At 33.1% G+C, this 18,300-nt stretch overlaps 2 protein-coding genes and 1 long non-coding RNA gene across 3 annotated transcripts; 2 read left to right on the top strand and 1 right to left on the bottom strand.

The window, feature by feature from the left end:
• Positions 81-3,533, top strand: LOC107636345. The gene is made up of 5 exons (XM_021121090.1): positions 81-287; positions 552-1,025; positions 1,444-1,596; positions 1,953-2,377; positions 2,825-3,533. Exons 2-5 carry the CDS (start codon positions 563-565, stop codon positions 3,455-3,457), a joined length of 1,674 nt encoding a protein of 557 aa, XP_020976749.1. The 5' UTR covers positions 81-287; positions 552-562; the 3' UTR covers positions 3,458-3,533.
• Positions 10,743-13,063, top strand: LOC107639220. Its single transcript, XR_001620013.2, has 2 exons — positions 10,743-11,063; positions 12,431-13,063. It is a non-coding gene; the product is annotated as an uncharacterized LOC107639220 (long non-coding RNA).
• Positions 13,866-15,040, bottom strand: LOC107639219 (26S proteasome non-ATPase regulatory subunit 11 homolog). The gene is made up of 2 exons (XM_016342694.2): positions 14,566-15,040; positions 13,866-14,372 (listed from the first exon to the last, which is right to left on the bottom strand). The coding sequence occupies exons 1-2, from the start codon at positions 14,649-14,651 to the stop codon at positions 13,913-13,915; spliced, it is 546 nt and encodes a 181-aa protein (XP_016198180.1). The 5' UTR covers positions 14,652-15,040; the 3' UTR covers positions 13,866-13,912.

Genomic DNA, 18,300 nt, shown 5'->3' with positions numbered 1-18,300 from the left:
GTACACTGCGTACACTGCAATACAAATTGAAGGCGGCATATGAGTATATATTGACTATATATCGCAGCAGCACTAAACAATACATACATACATACATAAGATATATAACTCAGCTATAACTATATCATAGATTGAGGAAGAACTAAGTGTGGTGCGTTTCAGCTGCTGATTTTGAAAGATTATTATTCCAATCATCTCAACCTAAAGCCGCAGCTACACAAGCAAAGAATATAACAAATAAATTGAAGCAACAATTACGAACTTCGATCTCTTCTTCTCGCTGTGAAGTAAGTAGTGCATCACACTGTAACGTACTACGAACTATACCCCTTCTCTGCTACCTTTCTTTCTTTTGAGTTACACTCAAGAATTATATATTCAATCGATTGATTCGTTGAATTTAAAGCCATTTCTGTCTCTTTCTTTTATTTCTTTCTCCCATCATACTCATCTTGCATGTATTTTATTTCTTTTATTTCTTTCTTAAGAATAATAGATCTTTACACATCAAGATCCACCTTCAATGCATGATATGATTGGTTACGTTTCAGGAGAAGCAATAATGGACGATTATCTCAACAAATGTGTGCCCCTTTACAAGCATGCACTACAAGGCAATTGGAAAGAGGCCAAGGCCATCATAGTTCAAGATCCTTGGTTGAAGAATGCAGCCATTGCAAAAGGACGGACTACAGTGTTACATGTAGCAGCAGGTGCAAAGCATGTTCACTTTGTGAAACAATTGATGGGGGAATTGAGTGAAGAAGACTTGTTATTGACAGATAACAATGGAAACACTGCATTTTGCCTTGCTGCTGCAGCTGGGAACAAGCAAGTTCTTGACTTGATGAAAGATAAGAATCAAACAGTTGTAGAGATTAGGGGTGCAGGTGGAATCCCTCCTGTTCAATTTGCGGTATTGCGAGGAAGATGTGACGTGGCTTCGTATCTATATGAACCTACCAAATTAGATGCTGATAAGTTGAAACAATTGTTCCTCACTTGTATCAACACTGGTCTCTACGGTATGTATTTCGTACTATCAATAACGGAGATGGATATGGTTGGAAAGATTAAAGACAAATATTGATCGACAGGAATTAAAGGGAAACAATACCAAAGAATTTGCAATAATCGACTTAATAAAGAACATGAGTATCAGATAAATTAAATTATTCTTTCATAACATTATATATTATTTCTTTCTTCTTTAATATATTTTTCATCCAAACATATTCAGAAAAAATAAAAGTAGATTCAACTACTTTTTGTTTCTTTTTATTTCTTTCTTTTCAATCAAATAAAACTTTAAAATGTATATGCATGTGACTTTATAAATTTAATTAAATAGCCGTATAAAATATTTTATACTGTGAATTAATCAAAATTATTTTCATTTTGTCGAAAAAATTTGAATTTCTAACATATATTAATATTTTGCAGGTTTAGCCTTAAAAATGTTGGAAGATCGCTCATATTTAGCTTTTGCTAAGGATGAGAATGGTGAGACAGTTTTGCATCTCTTGGCTAAAAGCCATTTGGATTCTTGTTGCCAAAGTCCACAACATCAAAGCTCCATAATCAAGATTAATCCTGGTAAAGTGCAAAATTTATTTGTTTATTTCAGAGATTTACATTGCCTAAAAATAAGATTTAAATAGCAATTTTTACAAATAGCAACATTTTTTTTTTTAATTTTACACACTAAATCTTTATTCATTTTTAAATGTGATGGGGAAATCAATGTTCGACATACAACAACTAAAAGTAAGGTTAGCTAGATGCTTTTAATTGTATAAGTTTTGAACCCTCACTTCCCTTAAGCTAACTTGTAATATTATACATATATATTCTGGTGAAGACATTCAGGTGGCATTGAGTTTCCACCATATATTCTAGAGTTCTTTTGCAGATTCTTTTCATTTCAAGTAATAAAACTTTGTATTACACAGGAATGAAGCAGCAGGTGGTTTTTCAACTGGTTAAGAAGCTTTGGAGCACAATTCTTGCAGAGAAGTCCTCAATGCGAGAGATATTTGAAACGCTAAGCAACCCTTTTCAACTGTTATTTGCTGCAGTAGAAGTTGGTAATTTTGGGTTCTTATCAGAGATTCTTAGTGCTTATCCAGACTTGATACGGACAAAGGATAATAGTACAGACCAAACCATAATTCACAAAGCTGTGATGCATCGCCATGCAAGCATCTTCAATCTCATACATGAGATAGGGTCTCTGAAGGATACCATAGTGACTATGATGGACACAGAAGGTAATACTTTGTTGCATTTGGCTGCAAAAAGAGCACCACCGCAAAGACAACTTGAATTAGTATCTGGAGCAGCATTCCAAATGTGCCTTGAGTTAGTATGGTTCAAGGTACGAATAAATAAATTAAAGATCTGCATGTCCAGTATTGCTATCATTATTGTTTCTAAAGAAGGTCTTAGGAGGCAACACTACACAACCAGCATTGCAGCCAACACTTTTTATACTGTTGACTGAAATTGACTGCTATAGTATTGATTTCTTAACATAAATCTTGTTTTAAATTGCTGATTGTATTGGGTGATGTTATAGTAATTAAGCCAACAAAATCGCCCTACAATTTGTGTGATATGTAAAATCACAAATAATGGTCGCATCAGGTTACGGTTTATTTGCATTTGCAGTAAGTAGTAACCGCATCTGTGATTGCATCCGCAATTTAAAACTATAATCATTCCAATGATGAATATGATAATAAATTTCCTTGCTTTGCATCATACATAATCAGAGTATTTAACAAAAATTGGTGATCTTAATGTCTATTTCATGCAACATCAGGAAGTGAAGAAGATAATGCCACCATCGCTCATAAACTATAAAAACTCCGCTGGTAAAACTGCTAGTGAATTATTTTCAGAGGAACATAAGGAGTTGCGAAAAGATGCAGAATCTTGGATGAAAAGTACAGCTGAGAATTGTATGCTCATTGCAACCGTCGTTGCAACAGGGGCGTTTGCTGCTGCAATAACCGTGCCAGGTGGTGTTGATCATAAAGGGGGGAAGCCAAACAAATTGGGCAAAACATCATGGTTCTCGGTGTTTACAATCTCAGATGCAACTGCATTTATCTCATCAGCAACTTCAATATTAATATTCTTGTCCATTCTTCTTTCGCGTTATGCTGAGAGTGACTTCTACAAATCATTGCCCCTGAAACTCATATGTGGATTGGTGGCTTTGTTCTGCTCAATAACAAGCATGATGGTAGCATTTGCAAGTGCCTTCTTCATTACTTATCATCACTATGCCTCAGATCTTGTTCCCGGTTTCGTTTCTATATTTGCCTCTTTTCCAGCACTTATATTCTTGTTTCTCCAGTCTTCATTGTGGTCAGATCTAATGCATTCAACCGTTTGTTGTAGGAAACTTTTTAAGCCAAGCAAAAAGATGCTTTACGCACTAGAGAACTAGAGAAAATGTAATGTGACTGGATACTTAGTCAAATTTGTATTTCATGTTGAAAAAAAAAACGTTGTGCCTTGTGCGGCATGTTGATCAACAAAATTGTAGTTGAAATAATTGATTTAGCTTGGTTATATGACTCCATGATTGAATAATACTTTGTTATGTTTCGCTTGAAAATTGTTGCAAATGTGCCTTTGAGTTAGTATTGTTCAAGGTCACTTATAAAAATATCTTTATGTAAAAATATTTGTTAAAATGTGAAAACAATTCAAAACCTTGTATGGTCATTCCAAGGATCAACGATCATGAATTTCATCCCTTGTTGGCTGCTGCGGATTAGGAATACTTTCAAGCCAAAAGTATGCCTTGCGTGTAGAACAAATATAAGGTGAAATTTGTAGTATATTTAGTAAAATTTGTAGTGCATCACAATCATAAGGAAGATCAAATGCTAATGTAGTAACCATTCAGGCCACACCAGCAAAAATCTTTTACCGGGAATTGGTATTTGGATTCAGAGGCCACTCGTATGTTCGATTACTATGTGTTTTATAACAAGCGGCAGAAGAAAAAAGAAAATGATTATATTTAAATTTTATTCTAATAAAATAGATCAAATTTAAATACTTGATTACGTTAGTAAAATAATTTTATTCTTTAATGACATAAAAACATTTTGTGTATTCACACTAAAATCAATATTTACTGTGAATTCTCTAACCAATGTATATATGATCTAAATTGAGAAAAAAAATTTATAATTCTTTATACATTATAAATTTTTTTTCAAAAATTATGCTCACATATATTTGCATATATAGAGATAAAGGAATAAAACTTGTGTCGGTCTTAGTTAATTTCCTCTCCTCTTGTCATATATATATATATAATTTCAAATTTACATCATATCTTATTTCAAATCTAAAACTTATCTTATCTTGTTACAATTAAAATCTTATGAATCATATCATATCACAATTCGCTTTGAAACAAAAAGGGTTAAAATTTCATCCAAACTTAGAATTCAAATTTAGAAATAGAATAACTAATTATTTTTAATTCTCATTTTATATTCTCAATTATATGACTCCATGATTGAATAATACTTTGTTATGTTTCGCTTGAAAATTGTTGCAAATGTGCCTTTGAGTTAGTATTGTTCAAGGTCACTTATAAAAATATCTTTATGTAAAAATATTTGTTAAAATGTGAAAACAATTCAAAACCTTGTATGGTCATTCCAAGGATCAACGATCATGAATTTCATCCCTTGTTGGCTGCTGCGGATTAGGAATACTTTCAAGCCAAAAGTATGCCTTGCGTGTAGAACAAATATAAGGTGAAATTTGTAGTATATTTAGTAAAATTTGTAGTGCATCACAATCATAAGGAAGATCAAATGCTAATGTAGTAACCATTCAGGCCACACCAGCAAAAATCTTTTACCGGGAATTGGTATTTGGATTCAGAGGCCACTCGTATGTTCGATTACTATGTGTTTTATAACAAGCGGCAGAAGAAAAAAGAAAATGATTATATTTAAATTTTATTCTAATAAAATAGATCAAATTTAAATACTTGATTACGTTAGTAAAATAATTTTATTCTTTAATGACATAAAAACATTTTGTGTATTCACACTAAAATCAATATTTACTGTGAATTCTCTAACCAATGTATATATGATCTAAATTGAGAAAAAAAATTTATAATTCTTTATACATTATAAATTTTTTTTCAAAAATTATGCTCACATATATTTGCATATATAGAGATAAAGGAATAAAACTTGTGTCGGTCTTAGTTAATTTCCTCTCCTCTTGTCATATATATATATATAATTTCAAATTTACATCATATCTTATTTCAAATCTAAAACTTATCTTATCTTGTTACAATTAAAATCTTATGAATCATATCATATCACAATTCGCTTTGAAACAAAAAGGGTTAAAATTTCATCCAAACTTAGAATTCAAATTTAGAAATAGAATAACTAATTATTTTTATTTTTATTTAATATTCTCAATTATCATACGATTATTATATTCTTGGTGCTAGCAAAAATATAATAATATTCTATTTGAATTAATATAATTATTTATTGATCGAATCAAAATAATAAAAAATAATTCTACAGCAAAGATTTAGAACACTCGTTAGTGTGGGATGCATAAGTTCAACACTAAACAGATAGTAAATTAGTCATACTAAATTTACTAATCACAGTTAGTGTCTAGCAACACTCTTTAACGATCTGATAGTATGAAATAATATATTTTTACTAAGAATCCAAGAAGAACAAAGTATAATTCTTTTTATTTTTTCAGCTCTTGGTTAATCCTTAGAGTATGTTCTAATTGTTAAACTCTAACTTGTTACCATTATTATAATGAACTGTGAGTGACCTAAGAAACTCATTTCTTCATTCATTCAATCTCCTTGGCCAATATTTTATTCATCTCAGTCATTATAATCATAGAGGTCAAACTCTTTACCAAGAGTTGACAAATTCTTTATTGACTAATCATTAATTTTACAAGTATTTAAATTATATACAAAATCCATTCAACTAGCACCTTAGGGTATTAGGTGTCCGGAATCAAGGTATAATAAATACAATGTTAATTACTATGATAGTCGTAGGTCAAAGGAACTCTAGTACCGTGTGATGGTTTATCAGTGGCTAACAGAAGGGGGAGTTGAATCTTAGCCCCTTTTTCACTTAGTAACCCTTGCTGTCCTTTAGAACCCTTGAGGAGATATTTCTTGTTTTTGTCTCGTGCCCAGCCAAGAGACTTTTTCGTTTTGTCTCGTGACCAGCCACGAGATATTTTTCGATTTTGTCTCCTAGGCAGCAGAAGCAGAAATGGAGTAGAAGAGAGAGAAAAATTACACCAAGATATATCCTGGTTCAGCTGCTAAGTGCAGTGCAGCCTACATCCAGTCTCCATCACAACAATGATAGAATTTTACTATAATCATCTTTGATTACAAACACCAATTCTCCTTAGGAACTACCCTTCCTATCTGGGACAAGTCCAGAATCTAAAACCCAATCCTGAACTTGACTTGGTTACTGCCAAGCTTTCAACTGCTAAGTGCTAACCCAACTTGCAAGGGAATTCCCACAGAATTATGAAACACAACACAGATGTACAAAGGACCTTTAGGGACATCCATGGCTTTTTCTTTTAATTTTGCACTCTCTGCCTTTTTTCGCTCTATGAATTTTTCTTACAAACCTCACTATTTGCCTTTTTCCATGAGACTCAAGACAGACAAAATTAAACAGAAAAATTATAAAACAGAAAACATTGAAGGAGAAGAACTTCTGTTAGCTTAGGTAGCTATGAGAACCTTGTGCCTTGCACTCTCACTCCTTGCTTCAAGCCCTGACTATTCTCCCTTATATAGAAGGGGAAGCCTCCACGGTTGAAACCAAATGAACCAAGCTAAACTTCTTCTTCTTCATGCAAAACCGGTTCGGCCAGAGAGAGAGGAGAGATAACCGAATGTTAAAACAAACATGTAATTACCTTTGAGTCTTCTCTTTACACCAAGCTTCATCAATCTAAGCCATCCAACTTGTCTTGCACTCCAAGAAGGACTACTAGCCCTTGATGCTTCTTGATGTATGACAGCTCCTCCTGCTCCACTTTTGCTTCCTCCTTCACGTAGCCACCCTAGCTACCTTCTGTGATGAGTGAACACAAACGTAGAGACGAGTCATCCCTCTGAGATCTTCTTCCTCTAACCGAAATCTTCTTCATCCATTTTTGGTATGGAGAGGTTGAGCTTACTTCACCAAATCTTGCCTCCTTTGGTGAAGATCTCAGCCACAATATACTTTTTGTTTTCTTTTTCTTACCATCATTACAATGGTTTTTAGCTTTCTTCTACCTTCCTCTTCCTTTTGCTTCTGAACAATAATCAATAAATTTGAACAATAATCAATGTAACAAAGAGAGAGAATAAGAGTGAATTTAAGTTTCCCACTTCCCTTTTGCTGAGTAGCGTGTAGGGTCATTAAAGCAATCAAATCAATTTCTCTCTCATGGTTCCCAATGCAAGTTAATTCAAGTTAATTGCATTTGAAATTCATCCTAACTTGAAGAATGGGATCCGTTGGAAGCAATGAACTTTGCTTTCTTTCATTATTGATTTCGGACCAAGTTTTGGTCTTGATAGCAAAGTTTTAAAATGGGCTAGTAATAATAATTCAATCTGGCCTAATAAGCAATTCATTTTTTCAGCCACAATGATAAAAAATATTCTGTATTAATGCTAAAAATATTTTAATGGGCTTGCTGTATTATTTCTTTTCTTTTCGGCCCAATTGCAAAAACCTGCATAGCGAAATTTTTTCAATTAGCTCATTTGAATTAAAATCAAATTAAATAATTTTGCAACTAATTGTTTTAATAATGTTTGACCATCATTAATTTAAAATAGAGTTTTCCAAACTCATCAATCTCCCCCTTGATGACAAATATTATTAAAAAATTGAAGAGATCAAAGAATTAGAGTACTCCCTTGAATACTTGGATTCCTTCCTTTCTAATTGTTACATGGCTCCCTCTTAATGTATGCTATTTTACCAAGGGAAGCTTTACCTGTAACTTTTGAAATCAAGCTTAAGGCAACTATGTTATTCAACATATAAAATTCTGCAATGTTGAATGGCTTGATTTATGAGCAGAATTGGAGTGATAAACAAAACTTATTTTTTATCATAAAATTGATTTTCTGCTTAAACTAAACAATCAAAAAAAATAAAGCATGCTTGAGTATCTTAGAGTACTTTTCAACATATATTCAAAACTCAACATACTTTGGTTCAAGATAATTTCTTGTAAAAAGCATTTTCTTGCCAAAAAGGGTTTGCCAAACAATAATTTACACTCTATGAAACTGTTTCAGGTCATCATCCAAACTGAATAAAATTTGCAGATTATTAAACTAAAATATCAGAGCTTAAACAAATTTATCACAACAAAAAAAAATCATGATAACAATAACCTGCAAAATTAGTATCAAAAAATAAACCTAAAATAGAACAACACAATCAGAACATCACATGTACATGGGTAATCATGAATCAACTTGATTTCAGCCCCTGTTTTTTTTTTTTTTTTTGTTCTAGCTACTTTTCAAGCAAAGTAACCTTAACCTTTCAATTTTTCAGCTTTTCCTCCCCCTTTTGTCATCAAAGGGGACCTGCAAAGAAAGAACATGGGTATGCAAAATATCCAAAATATCACAGTAGCAAAATAACAGAGTATTACAGATCTAAAGTATCACAAGTCTAAAGTATCCATAACAGCCTACAATAGTATCAAAATAAGCCAAAACAAGCCAGAAATCACCAATAAACACAGTGATCAATCATCAGATAAATTGTACTCAGAGCCATATGCATCTTCATCACTGGCAGCCCCCATCTCTTCTTCAAAACTCTGCAGCATTAGACCCACCCTGTCTTTGCATTTTATCCAAGCCCGTTCGTTTTCAAAAGCTTGCTTGCGGGCTGCCTTGTATGATTGTACCATTAGTTTGGACATGTTGGAGAACTCAGTAAGAATTTTTTTGATCGATTCTGCTGTCTTGGAAGACTTAGGTGGCCGACTCTCAAACTCACTGTCAGAGGGTATTGATTTTTTTCCTTTGGTGCCTTTCATAACTCCTCCTCCCTTAATGAGTGAAACCTTATTCTCTACAGCTTCATTTGTTAGATCAATTTTAAAATATTCAAAAATGCTGGTGAGAAACATGCCATAGGGTAAGTTTACCTTTTTAGTACTTTTAACAGATTCCCACATATGCTTTATCATAAGGTATCCAAAAGAAATGGGAGAGGAAGTAACAATAGAAAAAAGTACAAGAGATTCAGAAACAGTTACTCTATTGTGTGAACCACTTTGAGGAGTTAGAATATGAGTGATGATTCTGTGCAGCAATGAGTTTGTGGGATTGAGGGCCTTGTGGGTGGAGATGGTGCCATCCAAGCCAGACAAGTTCTCACAGATTTGTTGTAGGGCTAGCTTGTATGTGACCCCAACCTGAGAGTCCCATTTTTCAGTCATGTACGCTCTTGGATACATGTATACCCTCTTGGATACATGTACGCCTAGGGCAGCGCTGATTGACTCCGAGTTCAGAGTCATGTATACCCTCTTTACGTAGGAATGAATGGTACCATCGATCAGTCTCATATTAGCATAAAATTCTCGTACCAATCCAGGGTAAACATGTTTAAGAATATGGAGCAGAGGAGTCCATTTCAGATTCTCAAACAGAGGAGAAAAGTTGATTCATTTAGCTGTCAGTGAGTCCAGATTCACTAGGTATGAGGCACATAAGTGGTGTTTCTCCAATACTTTCTTCTGGAACTCATAAGAGGCACACGAATTGAATCTTGCTGGATCAAAGTGTAAATGAGATTTGTTGAATTTATTTTTGAATTCCAATGATTCCATATTGGCTGATTTTCTCGTGTTGTGTAACACAAAGCTTTTGGTCTTCTGTGAACTGCGTCCAGGGGTAGCCTTCTTCGGCGGTGATGGAGGCGATGAGGTGTGGGACTCCTCTTCCTCTTCAACCACGGGTTCCTTTTTTTTTTCTTGAGGAAGTCTTTGTTGCTATCACCTTTCTCCTCATGGTGTCCGTTTGCTTAGAAGATTAGAGGGTGATGATGAAGATGTAGAATTAATGTGTATATGAGTGTGGGTTTGAGGGGTGGAGGATTTTTTGGAGTGAAGGATTCGTTCACTTTTTCTTGGAGCATTTTTCTTTTTTATGATATTAAAAATGGAGAAGTTGAGAGAGAAGATGAAGAGAGAACCGAAGTGAGTGGAAAGATGTGGGAGATTAGAGAAGCATTAAATGCTAATTGGAGAGAGAAGTGGAGTAGTTAATATCCATTAAGGCGCAGTTATTAACCAGGGAAAGTTTCTTTTTTAAAATTAAAACTGAAAGGTTGGCTCCTTGAATCAAGGGATGAGAGAAAAAAAAAAGATTTGATTTGACAATAACTTCTCCTGTGTCTTGCAATGAAAAAATAAGCAATGAAAACCAATGAAAAAAATAAATAATGCAATTACATTGATTTTATCTTTTTTAACTCTTATCTGAGGTCTTTTACATTCTTTCCTGTGTCTTGCAGGAGAATAAGTGGGGTCTGTCTATAATAAGCTCAAGTCTTTTGAGCTTTTCTAATGTGCACAAAACATAATTTATAAATATACCTCATATGGGGGTTAATAATAATAACTATTTTTATACATTTACCCCAAACATTTTTTAAATTCATAAAGTGAAACCCTAATTCCTTTTTCTGTAAAGTGTAAACTCACCGCACCCTCCACTCCGTCCAGAACTATCACCACCCCACTCTACCCTTCTCTTGTTTCTGCCCTCGCCGTTGCCGTCCAGCCAGCACTCGCTGCCGGTCTCATCTCATCTCCCGGCGTCGTTCCTAGGCTCGCTCTCCCCGTCTCCTCTTCTCTCTTCTCTCTTTTCTCTTCTCTCTTCGAGTCGTCGTCAGTACCGTGGTGCTTCGTCTTCCCCTTCATCCTCCACTTCCAGAGATCCAATGTAACCTCAGTCTCAGGTATGAATTTGCTTAATAGATTTCATTTTTTTGTTCCAATACAAATTAAGAATGATTGTGTATATTCATGAAGCATGCCAAATTATTTTCCAATAACACAGTGAGTACCTATTAGTCTTCTTCGGTTCTTCCTCTCTCGTTCCGTTTCTTCCATTTCCTCTCTCCAGATCCACGATTTTCCACTTTTTCTTTTGTTAAATTATGATTACGATGGAATCTGTAACCTAGAACAGTGAATAATTTAAGATTATGAACTGGAAAGTATGTGGGAATTAGAAAATGTTATTTTCTTCCGTTGCTTATTTAGAGATTTTGTAGATATAAGATTAATGCATTTTTTAAATTAGTGGTTCATGAATGATGACAACTAAAATAAAATGGTCTCATTAATTTTGCTTATTTGATTCTGGAGTTTAACTATGTGGAGTTCATCTCTTTGTTTTAACAAGTTTTGAGAATCTTTCGTATAGGAGAAAAATAGGACCTATCAATTTGTTTATACGTTACACTCTGAATTTAGAAATATGTAATATTGAGTTCTTCGAGCAATCTTTTTCATTATTTCAAGCCAATGTGGACTTAACGTGAAATTTGTATAGACATCAAAAACATTTTTAATTTGAAGGCCTTGACTAATAGCTCATACTTCTAGGTGAAGTGATTCTCAAAAGTATAGGCATGAACTTGAAAATGCAATTGATATGTGACACTCTTTTGTATATACAGCCTTTGGAAAAGCTTTATTTCTTTATACCTGAAAACTGCATATGTACCTAAAGGAATCAAAATTGCACTTTTTGAAATCTAATTAGTGGTGTGAGCACTGAGCAGTGTGTTCATGTTATGGTTACTTTATATCTTAGGTTTATTTCAGACTTTGGAGTTCTTATTGACTTTGTAATTTGGGAATTTTGATAGTTTTTAGTTGTGCATGAATTATTCTTGAAAGGATATTACTATGATGTATATCATATATTGATTTTGATAGAGTTTAAGCTACCATAAGAAAATTTAGAAATTAGTATTTTGATTCTTTTTGAAAATTCAATGGTCATTGGTTAGTTTTGCTTATTTGATTATAAAGTGTATCTAATTTTTGCTTATTTGATTATAAATTGGTTAGTTTAAGGAAATGTCATCATATAATATCTCAATACCTTGTTAAAGTTTATCATCATTATTTGACATCTCCCATAATTAGATGGTTTTAATTTACCTCTGCAATTGACAGACTATAAACAAAAATTGGGTTTATATGCTCACTTATAAAATCTGTATGCCATGGGTCATATGCTCATTTATACTCTAATGCTTACTTGTGTTTCTCCTTATCATCGTTAACTTTGGATTTTAACAAATCTTGTCAGGTAACCAACTCATGGGAAATCAACTCCAAATTGGAAGGCTTTTGGAGTTCCTATTGTGTCTAAGCATTGCAATGTTACAAAAGGATCTGATCTCCGTGATCTCTATCTAAAGCTGCTAAATTCATTTCAAATTTCAACTGAAGGGTCCTTAGAAAATTTAAATTTGAATAACAAACTGGAAAGAATGGCAGAAACGGAGGGGACGGAATCACCTCATTTAAGTTCAAGTATGAATGGGAAAGATTCTTCTTTAGATGGAGGACTGGAGTTTTACATAACAGATGAAAAAGGGATTGTTAAGGATTCCAAGATATCAATGAATGAGCCACTGGAAATAAAGATACTTAGCTAAAATAATATACATGACAGTAGTTCATGAAGTTCTATCTTTGTTGGGGGGAAGCAAATCAAAGCAATTACTAGCAACCATAGTTTCTTTTTCTTTTCTATTTTTAATGTGTATTTTGCTGAGGAATTAGGGAGAATGAAGTGGAAAAAAAGAAGTTATCAGAAGTATGGACCATGTTTCCAATTTGGGGTTAAGGTGTGCCAGAACTCCTCTTTGATTGTTGTACTAATAGTAGTTAATGCAGCTTTAATCTAGCACAGGACCACTTTTCAAATTCTGCTCAACACTGGTTCTCAGTTGTAACCTTTCTTATTTTAATATCAAATAACCTGAACTGCAACTAAATATTTTGAAAACTAGTTTCAAATAACATAAATTGCAAAAAGCTCATCACTAATCAAGAACGAAGAAGCACAATATTATTATTGAATTAAATTAAATAGATTCAAATTCGGACGTCTAAGGCATGAATCCAAGTGGCCATAAACTAATGAATTGGATTGTCCATATCTTACAGGCCTATGAAGTAGACTTCTCAGCCTATATTACCTTTAATTCCCCTAAAACTTAGCCATCCTTACAACGCATGCAAGCAAAAAATAACATACATGTATACACTCTTACATGTACGTGATCACTTGTATATTATTGATTGATAATGAATGAGTAGTGGCAAGTGTGGATAGCATTGAATTGAATTGACAAGTGAGGTTGATGAACACTTATATATGCTAAAGACACAGGACAGTACCTATTCACAAAACAAATTTTTTAAAATTCATAGAAATTCTAAACACAAGCGGCCCCACCCCCTCTCTCCCTGTCTTTATTCCTTTTCAGTTATTCCTTTTATGGAATGAACTTTACAAACCAAGCAAGTGGCCATGAAAAAGCTGCAAATAAAACACAATATCCCCATTGAATCTATGTTAATCTCTCTGTATCAGCAAACTTCCTCAGGAATTCCACCATTGCAATTTGAAGAACAACTGTAATCCCAACAATTCCAAGGAACAAGTGATTTTTGTGAATGCCTCTGAACACATTTTGTTTCTCCATACTCCTAGCGTTAAACTCATTGAAAACTTGGCACAGAACAAAAATATTGAAAAGCATTAAAACTACAACAAAGTTCAAATTTTATTCATTTTATTGAAGGATTCAAATGCTTCAAAGAAATAACTATATGCAATTTTATAATCCTTCTCCTCAGCATGCAGTAGTCCACTCTGCAGATCTATGGCACCTTGCTGTGCCGGCGGCACATGAATAGCATTTGCAGCTGTTCTTGCTGCTGTGAGTGCAGCTTTTGCCTTTGGAAGGTTCCTTAATGAGAAGTGTAGCTTGCTTTCTAGCAAGTTTATGTCTCCAAGTAGAAGCTTGTCATCTAATCTTCTAACATCTTTGACCAAGCTGGAGAGTAAAGTCAAAGCTTCTGAAAACTCCTTATTTTCCATCAGAAGTGCTGCAAACCTTGCCTCAACTCTCTGCCTCAAAAACGTACGCTTCTCAGCACGAGTCCATTGCACCATTTCTTTGCAGAGTGCAATTTGAAGAGAAAATGTCCCTGGAATTTTAGCAACTGGACAAGAGCTGCAAAACACACATACACAGTGTCTTCCACATTAAAAACCACCAAAATGGTGAGATTGAAAATCCAATATCAGTAATGTCACTATCTCAAATTACAAGCTAAGATCCATTTCCAAAAGCTAAAGGAAACAATAATAACATACACAATTAGTATTATTGCAACTACTGAAAACCCTAAAAAGAGAAAGCTCACCGAGATAGATCTATCCAAAGAATGCGCCACAGATTTTCCAACTGATACGGAACTTGTTCCCAACTGGAGGCTCCATTAAAGGTCATCCTCTTTTGACTAAAACCCTAAAAAGGTTTGGGAAATTTGAGAAGAAAAACAACACACGAGCAACAGAGTTTGAGCCATGACTTGAAGAAGTAGGTCATGTAGTCGTTGTGGAAGAAGGCAGAGGACAGTGGATAGAGGAAGAAGCAGAGGGACATCGCGAAGAGGAAGAAGGCAGACGTAAAGGGGGTAGAAGAAGAAAAGGAAATTCATCGTGATGTGGAAGAAGGCAGAGGATAGTGGCTGGAGGAAGAAGCGGAGGAACGTCGCGAAGAGGAAGAAGGCAGACGGAAAAGGGGTAGAAAAAAAAATGGAAGTTCATCGTTTGGCGAAGAAGACAGAGATTCTAAAATTTTATAGTGGGCAATTGTAAAATATCAAAATAGTTATTGTGTTTAAGTGTAATTTTTAATAAATTATTAATAATTTAAATATAAACCATTAGATTATTTGTCATCTAATCTAACGCTTCAAATTGAATGGTGCATCAGATAAGCTCATAAGAGATGGGCTGATTTTAGACTGACCCGAATAAGTGATGCAACATATTTTTTTTATTCACTATGGTCGTCCCTAAATCAAAACCAATGAAAAATTTACAAGTAGAGAGAAGAAGCAAGTGATATACTTAGATCAATGTTGTCTTCCATCCTTATTTCTCATCCAGCAGCATCTTCTATTTTACATTTTATAATCTTTCTCTATGATTATTCATTGTATAACTCCTTTTTCCTTTTATGCTTTCTGGTCATTAATTATTCTTCTCTATGTTATTCTTTATGCTTTGTTTTTGTTACGGTTCATTTGTCTTTTTTCTCTTTTTATTCCATTCCCTTCCAAATTGAGTTAGATTAGTAAAGTTAGCACAGAAATTTAAACTTTTTCAAAAATTCCAAAACAAGGTTTACCATATTTTTATGATAATTATTAAAAGACTCTTATTCAAAGAAAAAGGCTAAAATTTAGGATTCTCAAAATTAATATATATAATAGGAGTATTTTAGTCATTTTTTATAATAGGAGTATTATAGTTATTTTCTATAAAAAATAATATTAATTTAAATCAGTTCAAGATTTGATTCACCATTTTTTCAGTCAAATTAATTTATCTGGCCTAATTTTGATAAAAATAACACAGTTTAATTGATTATATGTGTTAAATTTTAATTATTAAAAAATATCTTTAAAAAGAGACGTTTTAGGCATCTTTATCTGAGTGGATCCCTTTACAAATTGGGTTTTAAATTTAATTTTAAAGTTTAAAACTAGTTTAGATTTCTCATAAGATAGAGTAGTATACATTAAGTTCTAGACCTTGATTTATTTATTGATAAACAATTATGATTTTTGATGTATAATTTGTTTCTCTCTTAAAATGTACATAAAAATTAAAGACACAGATTAAATGGATGAAAATTTGATGAATACAAGCATGATGCAAGGACAATCTACCACAAAGCCGCCACACTTTGATGGTACAAACACCATTGAATGGAAAGAGTACATAGATATTTTTTCAATCAGTGGACTTCAAACTTTGGTTAATCATCAAGAATGGACCAAAGATTCCAAAAAAGATAGTAGGTGGTGTAGAAATAGAAAAATCTGAAGATGAATTTGACGAGGAAGACATGAATAATATGGGACTAGATTCAAGGGCAAAGTATATGTTATATCGTGCTGTGAATCCGGAGACATTTAAGAGAATCTCAAAGTTCGAAACAGCCAAAGAAATGTGGGATGAGATTCACAGGTCAAGCATTGTTTTATGTTATTGTTGATATATTCCAATTAAAACTTGTTACATGAATTTGTTTTCATTTCTCTTAAAATTATTTATAGTATTAATTTTTGCACTATAAGTGAAGTAAATCCATTAAATAATATATAAAAAATACTTAATTAATTAAATAATTAATTAATAATACTAAAATACTAACAAAATTTATTATTTTTGACTAATAATTAGTCAAAAATATTTAAAAGTATTGACTAAAAATATATAATTAAATTATTAAACTAAATATATTAAGTTGTTGACTAAAAATATTAATTAATATAAAATAAAATGATTGGTTCTTGAATTTTTTATTAATTAATTCATATATTGTGTGCATTTTGAAATTTGTTTATTACTAGTGCATATTACTTGGCTTTATTTGGCAGGGAAAAGTAGCAAATGTTGAAATGAAGTCAGCGACTCGTCCCCAACCAAACAACATGGCCCCCAATTATAATCAGCACGACTCTACAATAGATGATTTTCTACAGGATACAAGTAACGCATTACTCTTATCCCTCTCTCCAACTTGAAAATAATGCTATATTTAACACTCTTCACGTGCAAATATGTCAGATCTTACTGAATCTTACATGCATGTTCATGTGTAGTAGACTGTTAATTGTCTAAATAAAAAGAAAAACTATTTGGGAAATAATATACATTAGTCTAAAATAATTAAAAAAATATTTTATATATATCCAATCCTTAATTAGTATTTCTATGCTTTTTCTATCAGAAAGAACACAAAATACACTAATTTAAAACCTTGGCCCTCACATATACAAAACAATTCAAAAATCCTATTAAGTTTGTTTATTAAGATAAACTAATTTAATTACATATTCAATTAATGCCTTCAAAAAAAAGTTTACAGATTCAACTAATAATTTTATTTTGTGAGCATGCCTAAGCATGAGTCTTAAATTTTATTATTATGGAGAGAATAACTAAAATTATCTTATTTAATTTGACATCTATAATTTTATACATGTAATATACATAATTGTAAATTTATTACTTTTAAAATTATTCTAACAAAATAATTTGAGCTGGTTTTCTATTTTGTTTCGCACATTATTGTAAACCTTTGTGTATCTAAGAAATTGGTCTGTTTTGATTTTGGCTTTGTGAAGGGGAAGCAATGAAAGGTTTCTTCAACCTGTGCGTTCTCCTTTACAAGCATGCACCGGAAGACAACTAGGAAGAAGCCAAGCTCATCATAGCTAAAGATGATAGGTTGAAATATGCAGCCATAGCAAGCGGGTTGTCTACAGTGCATGGATTCGGAGTTGGCGGAGCTTAGAGGAGGGCTTGGAGCTGCCCCTCTTCAGTTAGCTGCATTGCAAGGAAAATGTGACATGACTCTGTTTCTTTATAACATCACCAAACGAGTTTTAAGAGAAGATGACTTGCAACTATTGTTCTTCACTTGTATCAACACTGGCAACTATGGTATGCATCATCTTCTATGCATTTAGATCAATATTCTTGAAACTTTAACGGATTGTTTCAAATTAAATTACATTTTTAATACTTTTGTGAAACTAAATATACCTGACTCTGCCTATAGCCTATTAATAAACTTGCATGAAAAAAAAAACACTAGATTAGTCTGTTGGTATAAAATAGGACAATTTACGTAAATAAAACGATTGAAGAAAACGTTTACGCAAATATAACATTGGCGATTTCCAGACGCAAATGCAACAAACACAACTATATATAATCCGCTACACCCTGCACCGGAATTTAATTGCACGTAATCCGCTACAGGGTCTCGCGGATTACGTTCAGGGCGAGGTTACTCATAAACCGCTACACCCTGTAGCGGTTTATGACCAAGTGGCGTTTATGCATAATCCGCTACA

Source organism: Arachis ipaensis, chromosome B04, assembly GCF_000816755.2.
Source record: "Arachis ipaensis cultivar K30076 chromosome B04, Araip1.1, whole genome shotgun sequence".
Lineage (NCBI taxonomy): Eukaryota > Viridiplantae > Streptophyta > Magnoliopsida > Fabales > Fabaceae > Arachis > Arachis ipaensis.
Note: the sequence above shows the minus strand (reverse complement) of the source record. Positions and strands in the feature narration are given on the sequence as shown.

Coding starts and splice junctions, on each gene's coding strand:
- LOC107639219 (XM_016342694.2), bottom strand. CDS start 14,651: ATGACCTTTAATGGAGCCTCCAGTTGGGAACAAGTTCCGTATCAGTTG. Junction 14,373..14,565: donor CTTTGGATAGATCTATCTCG/GTGAGCTTTCTC, acceptor TGTGTTTTGCAG/CTCTTGTCCAGTTGCTAAAA.
- LOC107636345 (XM_021121090.1), top strand. CDS start 563: ATGGACGATTATCTCAACAAATGTGTGCCCCTTTACAAGCATGCACTA. Junction 1,026..1,443: donor TATCAACACTGGTCTCTACG/GTATGTATTTCG, acceptor AATATTTTGCAG/GTTTAGCCTTAAAAATGTTG. Junction 1,597..1,952: donor CATAATCAAGATTAATCCTG/GTAAAGTGCAAA, acceptor TGTATTACACAG/GAATGAAGCAGCAGGTGGTT.